General features: G+C 40.5%; 1 protein-coding gene across 11 annotated transcripts in view; it reads right to left on the reverse strand.

Annotated features, from left to right (window-relative positions):
- Window positions 1–17,983, reverse strand: part of LOC127436648 (serine/threonine-protein kinase WNK1-like) — a 91,784-nt gene that overhangs the window by 20,783 nt on the left and 53,018 nt on the right. For 9 of the 11 annotated variants that reach the window (XM_051690911.1, XM_051690920.1, XM_051690917.1 and 6 more), the window contains exons 6-17: window positions 15,652–15,740; window positions 12,712–12,931; window positions 12,309–12,609; window positions 12,030–12,214; window positions 5,321–6,619; window positions 3,637–3,723; window positions 3,378–3,413; window positions 2,819–2,965; window positions 908–975; window positions 581–737; window positions 353–469; window positions 67–174 (exon numbers count right to left, since the gene is read on the reverse strand). In XM_051690911.1, coding sequence (XP_051546871.1) covers window positions 67–174; window positions 353–469; window positions 581–737; window positions 908–975; window positions 2,819–2,965; window positions 3,378–3,413; window positions 3,637–3,723; window positions 5,321–6,619; window positions 12,030–12,214; window positions 12,309–12,609; window positions 12,712–12,931; window positions 15,652–15,740 — 2,814 coding nt within the window. The remainder of the gene's footprint in view (window positions 1–66; window positions 175–352; window positions 470–580; window positions 738–907; window positions 976–2,818; window positions 2,966–3,377; window positions 3,414–3,636; window positions 3,724–5,320; window positions 6,620–12,029; window positions 12,215–12,308; window positions 12,610–12,711; window positions 12,932–15,651; window positions 15,741–17,983) is intronic. The other 2 variants (XM_051690912.1, XM_051690922.1) reach the window with 2 other exon arrangements.

Consider the following 17,983-nt stretch of genomic DNA (forward strand, 5'->3'; position numbering starts at 1 on the left):
TCACTGCTAGTCATGGAAACGTTTTGAATAAAACTAGACGTTAAGATGCTGTTGAAAAGGGCGTACCTGGCTGCGCTCTCTTTCCACACCTTTCTCATCTGCTGTTTCTATAACCTCTCGGATCTGTTCAATGAAGGACTCGCGCTCGCTCTCTAGAATGAATTCACTCTGAACCTAAGACACCACATAAAGAAACTTATGTCTTGAAATGTACTGTGAAAACAGAAATGCTATTTAATTAAATCTTAGCATTTTTTTGTCTTTATGGACAAACAACAGATCAAGATAAAAACAAATCTAATTTAATTGAGCATATCAGTATTAAAAACCTGTGGGTTGCGTTTCAATTTACCATTATCTGTGCAATTTCCTCTGGGTTATCTCCATCGAGATCAAACTTGAAAGTCACCATTTTCCTGTTGTGCGTTTCTAACTGACACTCCGCAACTCTATCGCCCATGCTGGAGATCTAAAACAGTGAGAGATGACAAATAACATGAGATGTTTTGTTTTGTATTAATTTCCTAATGTTATCAAAAATCACAAAGAACGAACAAAAGAAATAGTGTGCTGGACATACATTGAGAACGTTGAGCTTGGCTTTAGAGGTCTTTTCATGGCGTGAATGGCTGCGCACTGATCTTCGCTGATGCCGTTTGGCAGAACGGCCCTCATGCCTGCCACCCGTTATGCCCTCATTGCCATCACTGAGCCCAGACGCCACATCAGAGTGACAGCTGAGGAAAAAATACACACATGAAGACCACACAAACACTTAAGTGTAAGGGTTCAATACAGCACTTCGCCTTTTTGAATCCATTGCGCTGAGACTGACAATTTCCATCAGATTTGGCATAAATCTCATTTACTGATAAACCGTGATGTGAATCTGAATGGTGACTCATACCTCTCCAGTGCCGGAGTTTGAAGTTGTGACAGCTCTGTTGTCAAAGTATGGGAGATGGTGTGAGATGTCTGAAACAGCAAGCAATAAAAACACAACAATTATAGTAGAAAGAGATACAAACAATTAAGATAAAACATAACAGATCAAGTCTTTGTATAGAAGTCAAAAGAAGATAGTTCCAAAATACAAAAGAACCCTTGACAGGAGGAAACAATTTTGAAACTGCTGCAGGCAAAGACAGCGTGAGACTGCGTTTTTAATAGAAATAAGTCTTAACATTTCACAGAAAAGAAAAGAAAGGACTCAATGTAAAGACAGCTAAGCAGATATGCTTCCCAGACAGATCAACAGACAGGGAATAAATGAGCATGAAATTACTGTACAAGAGACAACAAAAGCCCAATAAAGCAACAAACAGTGTCTAGACTAATACGTTTGGGACTGATTCGGCTGTTTTAGGTCCATTAAAAGTACCTGGACTGGCATGTCTGCTGGCAAACATGGCTGTTCTGTAGGGGTGGGCATTGTGGCCACAAGGATGGTTGGCACAGGTGTCACTAGAGGCTGAACCAACTGAGGTTGCAGTGATGTGGTAGGTGGCGGCAACGATGGGGACGTGGGTGGCATAGATACACGCGCCGGGCACATCAGCACTTCAGCAGGTTGCACCAGTGTTACCGGGAGCGGAAATGGTGGCACCGCCACAGGTGGCACACCAGGAGTCATATCGCAAAGCTAGGGGAGGTAGGAGAGGGGCATTTGGGTCAGATTGATGGTTGGGCAAGATGGAGGACGAGTTGGGAAATATGTTTGTGGGTATGTGCAAGCACCAATCAATGGGGGCGATAAAGACTGCAAGGCCTGATTATGTGTGAGCCTAGCAATGTTTCGATAAACTGCATCAAAACAATCACAAGATCAGACCACATGAGCATGCCTCGGGGTAAACTGAGGATCACATCGACCGCAAGTAAAACACACGAAAGACAAACTCCAATTCAAGAGCCAAACGGTTATTAGATTAAGAAAGGAGGAGCATTTCTCCAAGTGCCAAGAAAAAACTGTCACTGTCAAAAACAAATAAAAACGAAATCCAAATCCAACACCACATCAAACTCAGATAAACTATTCTTTCAAAAATGGGTTTGTGACTGAAGGCCAAGAATCAGCCCATGTGCACAGCTGAAAATCACAACCAAACGTGGACAGAGCATTTTTGTGGGGACAGTCACTTCAATGTAATGCGCTTCCTGCAATTGGAAAAACAGGTAGTCTGCACTAAACATCAGGTACTAAACAAGGGGGACTCATCTCAATAACCACAAAACTAATGTCCATGCAACATACATGTAGCATGCCAGAAAACAGAGCACACAAGCAGAGGCACGTCAGAGAGAGACGACCACGGAATCTCAGATACAGTGTGTGAAAAAGAGAGAGAGAAAAAAGCAAAATAAAAAAATACTTCCACAGAAGTCATATACCATTTCTTAAAGTCAACATGGAATGGCATTCACAAACCATTTTTGTTCCATGATGTGATATATTTCTGAGAGAAACAGGATTTTCAGCAAGAAAAAATGTAGGGTGGGACTTGATTTAATCCATTGGAAATTGATTTAATATGTAATTAGCAAGGTGTGGTCTCAATATATGGTTGAAAATTAGAAAAAGAGCTTGGTGATGTCAGCCAAATAGTTTCAGAGGTATTTCATTTTAAAAAAAAATTAAAACTAACGTTTACCATTTGGATTAATGTGCACTGATGAATCACTCAAAATAAGACCAGGAACATGTATAATGGAAGTAAACAGGGTCAGTTCTGATTTGATGTTGTCTTAGCTTGACTTTTGCTTACAGCACATTGTAAATATTGTGGAATTCTGTGTATGTGTATTTGAGTCATTTTACCTGTGTGGGCTGCGGCCCGGGCTGGACATGCGTCTGGGAGGTGGTCTGAACCATGGTGCTGGTAGACTGTTGGGGAGTTTGCTGTTGGGCTATTGAGACACCAGGCTGGAATGTGGGCGCCAGAGAGACCTGCTGCGGAACAGCAGCCTAAAAGGAGAATAACAGACCCACATTCACACATGATCCACAAATATTTCACCTCTTCATATAATTCATGCTTAGGAGGAACTCTAGGAAAACCGTTAACCCTAAAGCTGTCGATAAAGCTTAACTTGTATTGAACCCAGAACATTCCTTTTAAAACACTGTAGACAGTGTTTACTAAATGTACTAAATGTATTTCAATTTCATTTACAAGCTTCCTTTTTAATGTCATTAAAACCTAATGTTTTATGACACAATTCTTATATGCAATAATTAATTAAATGACAATGCAAGTGGGCAAGGCAAAGAGTACAAAAAAAAAAAAAAAAAAGCGCAGGTAAATATGAAGCACTGAGGGAGAAAGAAGAGAAACTGGCAGAGCTAGAGTGAGGGGAATGTTTTTTTTTTTCTCTACCTGCGAAGGGAGTGCTTGGACGTAGTAACCTCCATACTATAAGAAACAAATACAACACAGTGTAAGAGAAAGCCATCTCTGCTGTCCACAGCTTTCACACGCAGGAGAGAATCCAGAGATATCCAAACAAAATAAAAAATAACTCAAAAGGCCAAGAAGTGTGGTTTAAGGAGAGTGAGTGGTTTATTTATTTTGGCCTTCATTGGCACTCCATTTATGCCAATGGAAAGGGGGATTGGTCACAGAGAGAAAGCCTTACCTGCTGAGGAGCAGGGACGGCCGATGGCGTGCTACAGGAAATCAGGGATCCGGCACTTGTGGACTGGGGAATAGGGACCTGCACCTGCTTCGAATATGAATAGAAATGTGGGAGAAATAGAGAGAGAGACATGCACAAAGAGAGAGAAAGAGAGAGAGAGTTGGCAGTGGTGGAGAGAGAAAAAAAGCAAGTCAAAACCTGTTGGAGGCTAAAGCAAAAAACAAAAAAACAAAACACATACCACTTTCAAATATAGACCATTCATACACAAAACGTGAACACTGAGTAATGGTTACAAAACTCAGGTCACCATTCACTTTTGTGTATGCCTCGCACAATTAAACAACAAACAAACATCAGGTGTTAGGAGTGAGTAGGCTTCATGCATGTGACTTTAGATGATTTTGCAGATTGGGTGAATGTTATAAAAGAGCCCAAGGAAGCAGGTTGTGTGGTGTTTTTTTGTATAACCAAGTGTCTCCTAAAATAGATCTGAACTCTTAACATGGCTTGATTTGACCATTTTTACCTCACACAGAGGCTGGTCTCGACAGAAGCAACCCTTAGAAAGCGGCAAGTATACTTGTCCTTCAACTTCACAAGTATAATTGCTCCAGACATAGATAGTCTTACCTTGGCCTTATACTGAAGAATCTATTCATTATAAGCAAGACACTTAGAGAGCAGCAGGAAATAAGAGTACTTGGCAGATAAGAGGAATGATAAACAACAATGGTATAAAAGATAAAGAGAAAAGGTGTATGAAAGTGGGGTGGAGAATGAGACTGCAGGATGACACTGATAATGTCAGCCTTCTAAGGGTTAAAAGATGACCTCTCAGCCTGGTTATGTAGCTAAACCTTCTAAAAGTCGTCAATCATTGTTTTGTTTTTTTGTTTAGTTTTTTGCTGGTACACTCTTTTTTTTTTGAGGTTGAATAGTGACTGGTTTCTTTCACAGAGACAAAATTTAAGAACAAAAACCACTGAGAACCGTTTTAACCATTTCCAGCCAACTGTAAAGTAGCAGCAGAACTAAAAAGCAGATGTTTAGGTAAAATACAACAAAAAACATGATTTGTTTTCTAGGAAACATTAAAAGCAAGGTTAGAGGAACCTTAAATAGACAAGCAAACCTGTCTAAACCCCCTGTTTGTGTTGTATGTATCTGTGTGCTTTGTCATACAAATCATCCATTTAATCTGGACTCTTTTACATATAAAGCTTATCTTCAAAGCTATTAAAATTAGATCAGAAATTTTTCAGTAAAACCTTGGTTAATATCAATAAAAGAATACGTATGAGTATTTTTTTATGAAAAAAAAACTTCAGATTTGTATGACGTGTACAGATATACAGTTTCACACAATATCTGTGCAAACACACATTTATCATATACACCATTATATGAACATACACACAAAATACTTACAAAGATCATCTGAAATCAAAATCAATAGAAATAAAATGGCAGGATACAGAAATATCTCAATACAAGGGGATTTAAAAAGCAGGTTAATGCATGTTAAGCACAATGCACCTCTTGAACGCACAACCTTTTTGAGTCCTAAAGTATGGCTGGAGAGGGTTAAAACCACAACCACGGTACAAAAATCAGGTAACTGAGAGAGAGAGAGACAGGGAGTTCTGGGGAAAGGTGGACAAGAACGAATATTTCTAGGTACCAAGGCAGTGCCCTGATGGGACAGGGCAGGCTCGTGGTATGTGAGGTCTGGCTGAAGGGTTGTTTGCCGGGCCCAGTTACTGTGCAGAGTGCTGATGTGAGAGGACGGAACGCAGGTCGTTTCGGAAGGTGGAACAAACAGAAACATTGGCTGACTGGGTGGATGTCCGTCACTGACGTTGCTCCCTCCGACAGCTTTGTAATAAGAAGTTTGTGGAATGGATTGAGCAGCTGAACAGTCCAGAGGTTGGTACAATTGATGAGGGGGAGGTGAATGGAAATCCCCAGCATCGGAAGAGGTCATTGAGTCACTTGAAGGTTCAGGACTGTGGTCTTTATGTCCATGGAGAAGCAAGCTACCTGGGGGAAGGGGCAGCTCTGGGCTTACATAGCTGTACAGTTCTTCTGTGACAGGCTGCAATCGACTGCATATGCCTGGGTTACAGGCCACTTCCTCCAAGTTAAGGTCCATGGAGCCACGGCGGGCTCTGTAAAGTCTGGACGCCAGCATGGCTGGGTCTGCTTGGAGGGTGTGCATATGGATTTCAAAGGCAGGGCAGGGCTCGGCAGTTTGGGCTAAGACAGGTGGTGCAGAATGGGGAAACAAGTGGGACTGGTAGACCGATTCCGAAGCTGCCACTGTTGGCTGTGCCACAGGGGCGGAACTAGGCACACTCATTGGAGGAATCTGAGGAATGGGACTATGGGTCAAGCGCATGTGGCTCTGGACATGAGGGTGCAGGTAAGTTGGCCCAGGCTGTGGTAGTGCCTCATAAGCCAAGCTGGCAGCAGCGGCAGCATGCATCTGCTGATGGAAACTGATGTGGCTTAACTGATGTGGTGTCATAGGGTAGCCGGCATAGGCCATCGCTTCAAGATGGTCCATTAATGCAGCCTGGTTGAGGCTCAGCCTACGGACTGCCTCCTCATGCTCTGCCCTCACATCTTTGTATCCGTATAGAGAATCCGTCGGAGGCTGCAGATGCAGTGGTTCGGCCAATCTTTGAGTGGCTATTCCTTGCATCATGAACAAGGAGGGCTCGACGCCGGGTCCCATGGCATCCACGCCGGAGAACGGGTGCAGACTACTGCCGTAGCTGCGGTGGTAGGCGGGCTGGAAGTGATGCGTGTGGGCCTCAAGGATTGAGGTGCTCTTGCGCCGCTGCACGTTGAAACCTTTAGGCGGGCAAGATGGAGGGGGTGAGAAAGAGACAGGCCGCTCCGGGATGGTAGGGAAAAACAGTGGGGGCTCGACCAGACCTGAGCCTCCTCCACCGTACGGCTGACTCACTGACTGCGGCTGAAGTGACAATAACATACAGCATCTTTGTGAGGAATCAGAAAAAGCAGCTTTACAAATTCACAAAGCAAGAGAAAAAACAGAAAGAGAAAGGTATATAAAAAGATGTCAAGAGAGAAAAACAGCATATTATATTCACCCTTGAGGCAAAGATGTCCCAATGACAAAAGAATAATTCAAGAGATACAAAAATGCTTAACAAAAGGATTGTATAAACATGACAGCAACAGATATTCAATTAAATACAGATGCTACACAGGCTGCAGGGCCAAATAACCATTTCCTATTGATTGCAGTTCTTTTATGTGCTTGCCAATCTGTATTTAATGTGAACACAGGGTTCCAGCTGAGTGTGCCAGGGTATCCAAAAGAGATTTTAACAGGAATCTACTTGCTACTAAGCTGCGTTGACACCATATGATTTTGGACACAATTTTGCTGTCTAAGACAAATTTTGGAGATCATAAAAGATTTCTCGTAGGGCCAAATCAGCAGTCTTTCATCGCCAAGTGTGACATGTTCACAGATGGCTGATTAATCGCTTTTGTGCCTCTAGGGAAGGTCTGGCAGTGTCAGAAATTCTTGTGTCGCAGTCGTGCATGGTGTCTGCACCAACGAAGGCAAGATGAAATACAAGAAGTTAACTTTGTCAATTGGGATGACTGGGACCAAAGTCTTAGCTACTATGTGCATTGTACCATCTGACATAATGTCGCATAATGTGCCACAGCTTTTACCCAAGATCTCACTGGAATCACATAGTACAGTCTGACAAGCTAAAATACATATTACACAACAGCAAATTTGTAAAAATTGCATTACTCATAACACACTGCGTTTTGCTAGCCTAAATCTAACATTCATAAAGAGTGGAGATCAACTAAACTGGGACTAAGTAATAGCTCCACACCAAGTGTGGAGGACAGACAACAAAAATAGCTCTAACGTTAACATAGGGTGATAAAATTTGGACCTATAAGACAGCAGGCCTCAAGTCAATGTACTCTGAATAGCATATTTTGATTTAAAGGAATGTTCTGGGTTCAATACAAGATAAGCTCAATCGACAGCATTTGTGGCATCTATTAAATACCACAAAAATGTATTTTGACTCGTCCCCCCTTTTCTTTAAAAAAGCAAAGGTCTGGGTTACAGTGAGGCACTTACAATAGAGGAGAATGGGGCCAATCTGTAAACGTTAAACTACTCACTGTTTCAAAAGTATAGCTACAAGACAAACAATATGTGTTAACATGACTTTAGTGTGATAAAATCACTTACTATCCTTTTCTGTGTAAAGTTAAATCCAATTTTATAACTTCATTGCCATGATGACGTAATGCCATAAACCCTAAACGACTGTAAAAATTAAGATTTAAACAATTTTACAGCTCAAATACTACATGATTTTTGACAGAAGAATTAATGTACAGTAAGTGCTTTTATAAAATTATTAGCTTCACATTACTGCTTTTAAACCTTCCAAAAATAGGCCCCCTTCACTTCCATTGTAAGTGCCCCCCTTGAACCTCGATTTCAGCTTTTTTAAAGAAAAGGAGGGACGAGTCAAAATAATTTTTGTGCTAATCAACATTATGCCACAAATGCTGTCGATTGAGATTAACTTGTATTGAACCCGGAAAATTCCTTCAATACAGCTGAACATGGCCAATGAAGACGTGTAGATGCCATTTCACCTATTATATTGCCGTTTTTCTTTTGTTATTAGGAGTGTAAATATTCACTCTTACAACAACTTATGATCCTTCACCAAATGCGCTCAAATCTGAAATTGTCACAATTTGGTTTATTTGCATTCAATTTGATTATTTTGATCCAAAACTCTGGAAGCTTGCTTATCCTTTAAAATAATATTTTCTTCAGGGATACCCGGCTATACCCAAGCCTAGCTCAACATGAAGCCCCTGGTTCACTGGGAGACACTAACATACAGGACTGGCAAAGATTGCTGGGAGGCTGGCGCGGCGGCGGGGTGGGGCAGAGTGCAGGGGCAGGACACTCTCCAGCGCTTTGTACAGACGTCCTGCAAACTTCTCCCCATCTGGCCTCCCTAGCCGGGGCAAGAGCGGGGCTGATGGGACCGGAGGAGGGGTGGAGGGTGGCTTTGGAGGGCATGACAGAGTAAAGGTGGTAGAAAAGGGCACACATACAGACATGCTACGACCACGACGGCGGTGGAGAGGTGGAGGAGGCTGGAGGCGAAGGAGGGGACCGACTATTAACCACAATGGAACACAAATACCACAAAAGCCAAATATCCAAAAGAAAACTATAAGAAAACATATAATGCAAAATATCAACAGAGATGTAAAAGAATGCATATGAAAACACAGAAATCTACTATAAGCAATCTACAATGATGTTGAGTGCAAAAGTGTACATAACTCCCGATCTATAAAGATTGTGACAATAAAAATCTGTTGAGTCTGATTATGAGTCTGTTGTTGAGTCATGAGAATATTATCAGCCTGTTTGAATTGATGACTCAAGAATGAGATTTGAAAAATGAAAAATAGTTTACAGTGACTAACAGTTTCTCAGTAACACAACATTTATGATATAATTGCATGTGATAAAATGCCAAAACCTGATTCATAAATCATGAATTGTGAACAGATTTTATTACAGATTGTGAGATTAAAGCACTGCTCATCTAACCTGATTCGAAACTTTTTAATTTCTGGAAAATGTATGTGGGCAAAAATGAATCTGATGCAATGACACTACTGAAGAGGAAATCTGTCATTACCCAAACAATGTTCAGATGCCAAGAAAGCTACAGCATTAACAGTCTACCAAGTAGATGTTACTGATACAAATCAAGGTTAGCAAAGTCCATGAAAACATTACAGGACATCAGTCCTTTGAAATGTTTTATGATGATGAAGAACAGCATATGAACAAAATATGTCCATAAAGACAAAAAATAGCACATTAGGTATAAACACAGAACAAAAATAAACATAAAATAACAGTTATCAGTGCTGTGCAGGCTCCAGATTTGACTTGAGTGTCACCATTTCATACATCAATTCATTTCAAGTCAAACAATTCAAGTGAGACAACGGTATTTGTAAAACTTGTATTTGTGTTTACTTTATTAAAAAAAAAAAAAAAAAAACATCGAAAGCAGTCCCAACCAGGAGAAAACTTGAATAATTAATTTATAACCTTTGACACCTAGGTGTGTGTGTTTGTGAAAAACCAGTGTATCTGGCTTTATGGAAAATGGATGCAAACTAATTAAAAAGAAATGAGTGAGAAGAGATGAAAAACATATGGTGCTGCAGTGTTCTTTAAAAAAAAAAGAGTCACAGCCCTGTGGTTTGAGTGCCCAGGCTGTATGGACAGGACATACAGCCTTGGCATTAGAGAGAAACAGGAAGTGATGGAGGCCTGCCAGTCTGCACAGCATGATACACTGCTACATGGCACTGCCTTGAAAAACTGAGGAAAACATTTTTGGGAGGAAAAACTAAACAAAACTAACAAAAAGTAACACAAAGTATGTGTAAAAAATGCGTAGAGGATGAAGAGGGAGTGCCAGCTCAAGTGCACATGGGACGTGAGGATATACTTGGCCATCAAGAAAGAGAAATAGAGAACGAACTGAGGAGTGCAGGCTGTTTTAGAGTGTAGAGGTTTATGGTTTTGCTTTCCTTTGTCATGCATCATTCATTTAGTGTCCGATAATAAACCGTCATCAAACTTCAGTTCCAAAGGTAACACATGCAACCACAAAGATTTACATTTAAAAGTCAAACATCAGTCCGTCATTCATTCATGATTCATTTGTTTCACAAACAAGGCTACACAAAGTCTTTTGAATGTTCATCAGTGTATTGCTCCATTAGTCTCTTACCTGAGTACAAGAAGAAAAATTATGGGAGCTGGTGTAGACATCCGAACTGCATAAATGCTAATAAGTCTAACTAAAGATAGACATGTGGCCACTAGCTTTTGAAAGAGTTAATCTTAGTCAACTTGTCAATACTAAAGCCAAGCGCACACTTCAAGACACAAGCTTATTGACCGGCGCACATTCAAAGACTCACAGTTTCTTATTTTCTGTTGTGTTGTCGACATTACGCTGCACAGTTTAGACAACTAATCGCAGACAAAGCTTTGTCAATTACAAGATCATTCTCCTCCTTGACTATAGCAATGATCCTGAAATTCTGTTCTCATACAAACTGACACCTAACAAGTGGTCGTTAAAGTGGTAACAAGATTTTAAAGGAGTTTGCAATTTGTCATGGTGTCTGCGGCTACTTTAAGCATGTATGTGATGAGTTCCTACTATATGGAATGCATGAGAGGGGTGAAGGGCTTCTTGTAGTGTGCGCAAGGCTTAAAGGGATATTTTACCCAAAAATGAAAATTCTCTCATCATTTACCAGACATGAATGACGTGTTTTGCCTATATCTTCTGCAGAACACAAATTATGATTTTTAGAAGAATATTTCCACTCTGTAGGTCCATACAATGCAAGTGAATAAGTGCCAAAATTTTGACGCTCCAAAATATAAATCATAAAAGTAATCCACAAGAATCCAGTGTTTTAATCCATATCTTCAGAAGTGATATGATAGGTGTGGGTGAGAAACAGATCAATATTTAAGTCTTTTTTTTACTAGAAATTATTTTCCCTGCCTAGTAGGGGGTGATATGCATGAAGAATGTGAATCATCATAAAACAAAAGAAGAAGACTGTGAAAGTTAAAGTAGAGATTGACTGAGCAGGGAGGAGAATTTATAGTAAAAAGGACTTAAATATTGATCTGTTTCCCCCATTTAACCACTGGTCTTATGAATTACTTTTATGCTGCCTTTATGTCCTTTTTGGACCTTCTGAGTTCTGGTTACCATTCGCTTGCACTGTATGGACCAAAAGAGATGAGAAATTCTTCTAAATATCTTCATTTGAGTTCAGCAGATGAAAGAAAGTCATGCACATCTGGATTGGCATAAGGGTGAGTAAATGACAACAACATTTTCATTTTTGGGTGAACTATTCCTTTAAGTTATAAGTGCAAGGACCATCTCTGTCAGTGGAGATCTACTTAGATCTGTGTAGGCCTCATTTGCATCTAAAGGGAATATAAATCCCAGCTGCTTTCTGAACTTCAATAGCTCTAAGCTTCAATTAATGTTCTTAGAACATGTGTGCCGCACTGATCACTGTTTTGGCTGGAAAATTGCTACTGGAAAGTTGTAATTTATTCATAGCGAAATTGGTCAGTAGGCGGACATCTGCAAATCACAGCCTTGCGGGAGCAAACTAAGAATGCAATTACTGCATCCTACTAGATTAAACCTGCAGTGATTATCTCAGTGACGTGGTGAAAGATTCTTGCCACTGTGATGACTAATTATTTTGTGACTTACCATGGGCTGCTGGGGATATGCGGTGTGCTGTTGGGGAGCCTGAGAGGTGGGAGGGTATGCACCCTGTCCAGGAACCTGCTGCGGTTGTGACGTTGCGGGTGAGCTATAAGACATGTTGAGCTGGCTGAGGTGAGGTTCTGAGAACACAGAAGAACCCTGACCACTGTCAAAAGTCCCGTCAGCTGCTGGGGAGAGAGACAACTCTCGAAATTAAGCAGGAAATGACAAATGAAAAGTTGATCCAGAAGGCTTTCAAATAAGACTTAAATGTCATTCCACCTTGAGGGTACTGAAGCTGCTGCTCTGCCTCGTGGTCCTCGCATTCAGGTTGGACGAGGCCAGGTGTGAGAGGCTGGGATCCGCAATGACTCTGCACAGAACCTTGGGTTCCTGTAGAACCGGACACGTTTTTCAAAGACTCGCTGGACAGCTGCTTCTGTTCTTCCTCTTGCTTGCGTTTCTCTTGCTCGGCTCGCACCTGCTGTCGTTGTTCGCGCTTGCGGCAGATCAGGGCCACACGGTCCCTGATGGCCTTGGCCATGGTTTTGTGGTCGCCCTCGCAAACATAGCCTGACTCAACCTGTATTGTAACACAACATAGGTTATCATCTCAAAAGGCATGTCCAGCATGAACAAACAGTGATTCATAGAATCTGAAAAAAAGAAAAAAAACAACACCCACCATTTCCTGAGCCACATCTTCTGGAACATCCCTGCTGAGGTCAAAGGAGAACTCAATGGCTTCGTTGTCTTTGTATTTGCCTTTCAGTTTCTTGACGTCTTCAATGCGCAACCACAACTTGATGGCGATCATTTCCCCATCGTCTTCTTCAGCCAACTCCACTCGCACCCCAGTCTCCTCCTGGAAGAATGCATGGTTCAGAAGGTCCTTGATGGCGTATCTGTCAAGGAAGAAAAGCAAAATTCGTATTACAAGCAAACAAGGCTAGATATGTTAAATAAGGTCAACCAATCAGTTTAATTTACTCATTTAAAGGCACAAGGTTGACAAACATTGGGGTTGGCCAAGATCGAAATTACTAGAGTAATCCAAAAGTCAATGAATGGGGTGTATTCAGTATGGATTAAGAAGCTAAGCAACAATTCAGGCCTTTTATTGAATTGTCTCATGATCAATTTGATAGGTTTCTGAGCCCAGATCTCTCCAGTCTGTCCTCATGAGGCGATGCTGATACAGTTCTACACAGTAGTCATTGAGTCTGTCCTCTGTTCAATAACAGTCTGATTTGGTTCAGCTATGAAATCGGACATCAGAAGACTACAAAGGACAGTTCGGACTGCTGAGCGGGTTATTGGTTGCCCCCTGCCTTCCCTTCAAGAACTGTACACTTCCAGAGTGAGGAAAAGGGCTGGAAAAATCACTCTGGACCCCACTCACCCTGCCCATTACCTTTTTGAACTGTTGCCTTCTGGCAGGCGCTACAGAGCACTGAGCACCAGAACCGTCAGTCACAGGAACAGTTTTTTCCCTCAGGCTATCATCTCATGAACAGTTAAAACTGCCACATTGAGCAATAATTATGTGCAATACACAGCTTAGTCTATTTATATTTATCCAACATACTCTACCTCTTATGCCATAAATTCCCTTGCATCTGTATATAACAGATTTGTATTTGTACACATTCCTTGTATGTTTAAGCATACTTGGCAATAAAGCTCATTCTGATTCTGATGAGCCGTTCTATGACTATGTCGTGTCAAAGTCGTGGAGACAAATTCCACGATTCCACTTTCAAGGTTCCAAGGAGTTTTACCTCATCACAGTTGCTTTTAGCTTGCTCATTGGGGAGATTTGTAAGTCACTAATTTCTGTATTGTGAAAAGCGATATCCAAATAAAACTGACTTGACTTAACTATGTACAGTGAACGAACAATCACTGTACATTTAAAAAGAGCTGATGCATGACACCTGCAAGTAGAGACAAAGAAGTCTTAAGTGAAATCCTGTATGGTTACTTCTAGGTCCTGTATCGAAATATTCAAGCATTGTTAAATGGCTAGATATAGCAGACATCAGCTTTTCTAGTGTTTTATCAGCGAAACATGAGATGTTTTCTCATCTTACGCTAGCTGCGCTTTTTGGGATTTTCCATTTAATATTTTTCATGTATTCAAGCAAACTCAGAGCTTAGCATTATACCTAAAGCGCTGAGGAGTTGATTAGCAATTAGTAAAGTTTTGCATGACTTTCCACAAGCTGTTGGAAAATAACTGGATATAAATGGGTCTTTGACTTGAGCATTCAGGTAGAGGCCAGTTAGTTGTATTAAAAGGAATACTTTTAAAAAAAAATTTATATAAGTAATACTCTTCCTTTAATTAAGAACTTTCACAAAGTCTGTCTGTTAAAGCTCATGTTTTAGCTGAGGTGTGAGGTCAGAGCAGGTGTTAAAGGGATAGTTCACCCAAAAATGAAAGTTCTCTCTTTATTTACTCACCCTCATGATATCCCAGGTGTGCATGACTTTCTTTCTTCACCAGAACACATTTTAAGAAAAATAGAAAAATATTTTCCTTAAAATGCAAGTGAATGGTGATTTCTCTTTTGAAGCTCCAAAAATCACAGACAGTCAGCATAAACGTTATCGATATGACTCCAGTGGTTAAATTAATGTATTCTAAAGTGATACAATCACTTTTGGTGCGAAAAAATATCAATATATTAAGTACTTTTTAACTATAATCCAACGCTTCACGAGAGGGTGGAGTCCAAGCAGTCTCTTGTGTAACGTATTTGCATTGCCATGATACAGACGTAATCTCATGTTCTCCAATCTGTTGAGAGATCCAGGATAAGCACACAAACGCACCATTGTGAGTAAAGAAACAGATAATACAGATCTAATCCAAAACCAACCAAGATACTGTACAGCGTTCCTCCTCCTTACTTGTAAACAGCGCTGCTTTTCCGGCTGTGACGCATGTTCTCATGTGTTTCAAATGCCAATGCGATTACGTCACACGTGCGTACCGCTGCCGACCGGAAGCATGATTTAGAGTTAAAAAAAAGTACTTAAATATTTATCTTTTTTGCACCAAAAGCAATCGTGTTGCTTTAGAAGACATTAATTTAACAGCTGGTGTCGTATGGATGACGTTTATGCTGACTGTTTTGGAGCTTCAAAAGAGAAATCACCATCCACTTGCATTTTAAGGACCTACTGAGCTATTTTTCTATTTTTAGATATTTTTCTATTTTTCTCCAAATGTGTTCTGATGAAGAAGGAAAGCCATACACACCTGGGATATCATGAGGGTGAGTAACTAATGAGAGAAATTTCATTTTTGGGTGAACTATCCCTTTAAGACTGTACTCTTTCTGTTGGTTGAGTGGCATTATAGCTCTGTTTCAGTGAAAGGCTGGTTGCTGGAATTGTTCCAAAAGAGCGTGTGGGAAAGAGCTTATCAGCAGCTACTGTGCACATTTCACATGTAGGACCATGTACCCAGAGCCTCCAATATACCGTAACATCAGCACAAGTTCAGCACATCAGTCGGCAGGCACATGCCACACACCTCAGAGAACTGAGGTACGACTAGATGAGTTCCATTAATACTGCGTGGGTGTGTGTGTAGTGTATGTAATAGGCACATTACCTTTCATCTTTGTATTGGCGAATACATCCTTCTATGATCTCTTTCACCTCTGGAATGGCTACCTTGTCGAAACTGCCAGGTTTAACTCCCTGCAGGTTAAAAACATAAAAGAGCATTAGATCACCAAGTCTTTCTTACCTTGAAAGGAAAAAAAAAAAAAAAACTGCTTTGGAGCTTCACTGGAATTCAACAAAACTACATATTGTGCTTGCTGTAGTATTTAAGTGGTTTATTTGTGTAGAGTTATTACTGCATGTCTATGGCAGTAAAAGACACAGACTAGATTTGAACATTTTCTGAATAAAACATTCCTATGAAGTTGTTAAGGTGTTTTGAATGGTTGTTAGCACATTGCTAAGTGGTTGCTAGGATGTTTTGGATGGTTGCTAAAAAAGCCTGACATAGAATCTCTTTATAGATAAAGTCAATTCATTGACGTCCACACAGTAACAGTAAGCAAGCAGCCAGCCAGCTCTTTGGTATATTACAATACAAAAGGCTTGTTTCACCCTTAAACATTATTAAAATTCATACTTAATTCCCTTACAACTACAGGTCAAAAAGTAAGTCACCTCAGGGTCAACTGATTCACTTCAACAGACTTAATTATATTAACTCTCACTGTTTCAATATAAATTAGCTTTCAGAATGGATTTATAGCAATCTAACACCTAATCTTACTAGTGTCCACCAGATTAATCATTGAAAAACAACACACTGACTTAACACAACTCCACCATGTAACAAAACCAACATCCTACAAATCCAGCTCACTAAACAAAACAGTTATTTTTCCACATTTCAAGATTTTTGAAATAGAAAATTACCTTTTCAAAATCATTTAGCATCAAAAAGTATTACATAGAGTTAGCCTGTCAAAACAACCATCAAAAGAGTGCAAGAAACTTACAAGTCAAGTCCTGGAACACTGTGTTGTCTTATGGAGTGGTCTGCTTGAACTATTTACCAAACTCCCACTGTCTCGACATTGCCTTCTTATACAAATCTGTAACCCCCCCCTCAAATTCCAGTGCCAAACAAAGTTAAAGATGACGGAGCATCTAATAGAATTAAGTCAGAAAGGCGAAGTATTCCAATAAAAAGGTGATTTAAAAAGCTTGTTACGGATGCTTGGAGTGAATGGGTCCCCTAAAGCCAGATACATGCTGTTCCCTGCTCTCTTACCAGTTAACAAAGGAAGAAAATTAGAAGCAATTATTTAGTATTTTAACAAAGCAGAGAGAGGAGGGCTCTTGGAACAGCTGGGGGTGGACATAAAAAAAAAAGGGAACAAAAACAATCGTGAACTTCATTCTCTGTCCATCTCCATAAGCAACAATGTGTTACAATGCATATGCATACTGAAGAAAATTATTGCTATTATTGCTCTAGCTAATACGTTCAGAGTGATTTATAAACATGTCAAAAGTAAAAAGAGCCATTCTAGATTCCTAGATATGGCTTGGGTTGTTCAATGGGAAGTCTATGGGGTTTTGTTATCCAGCAGGTGAAAATGTTAAAAAATTATGGCTTCATGCCATAAAACAGCAATAACAAAACTTCACAGCAACAGCAGCAGCGCAATCACCGAGAGTACTTACATAGTGAAATAAATCTGATGTCATAGTTGACGACAAACCAATTATCCAATAAATAAATGGGAACACTTTGTCAAACTGCAATGCCTTTCACCTTGGCTGGATTTCTAAAGCCTGTTGGCTTTAGTTTAATCACCACAACAAAGAAAGGGAACATCTGCACTGTGGTGAGCTTGCCAAAATACCTGCACACCATTGAGGCTTCTATTTCATAGACACTTTGGTAGAACAGTCAAGCCGAAAGCACTCCATGCTGCTTTGAGATAAGAGGCTGCTTTTGCTTCGATAGAGAGAACAAATCTAAGCATTTCATCATATTGAAAGCTCTAATTACTCAGAGGACTCACAGAGGCTGAAATGGAAAAAGTCACATCTGTCTGTGGGGGTAACCCTGGTACACTGAGTTTAAAATGTTTTCTGATTGCGTAAAGCTTAAATTGCTTCTCTCTACGAACTGTTGTGCCTGTGCGATTGAATTTCAAGAGATTAAAAAGCCTTCAGGCAGGGTGTGCGGCAGTTTTCCTGACAGGCAGATGGAGCCTGAGAGGCGATACCTGGGACATGGCCTGCACTTTAAGCCAGCAGGTTATGGATAACCAATACGGTCACCTCTCCACCAGTCTCAGGAGTGCTGACAAATAGAAACAGGCACTCTATGCTGTACCACTATTTTGACTTAAATCTATTCTCACTATTTTCACTCCAGAATCTTCCAGCCTGGCTTTCTTCTTTTC

Source organism: Myxocyprinus asiaticus, chromosome 47 (genome assembly GCF_019703515.2).
Source record: "Myxocyprinus asiaticus isolate MX2 ecotype Aquarium Trade chromosome 47, UBuf_Myxa_2, whole genome shotgun sequence".
Classification (NCBI taxonomy): domain Eukaryota; kingdom Metazoa; phylum Chordata; class Actinopteri; order Cypriniformes; family Catostomidae; genus Myxocyprinus; species Myxocyprinus asiaticus.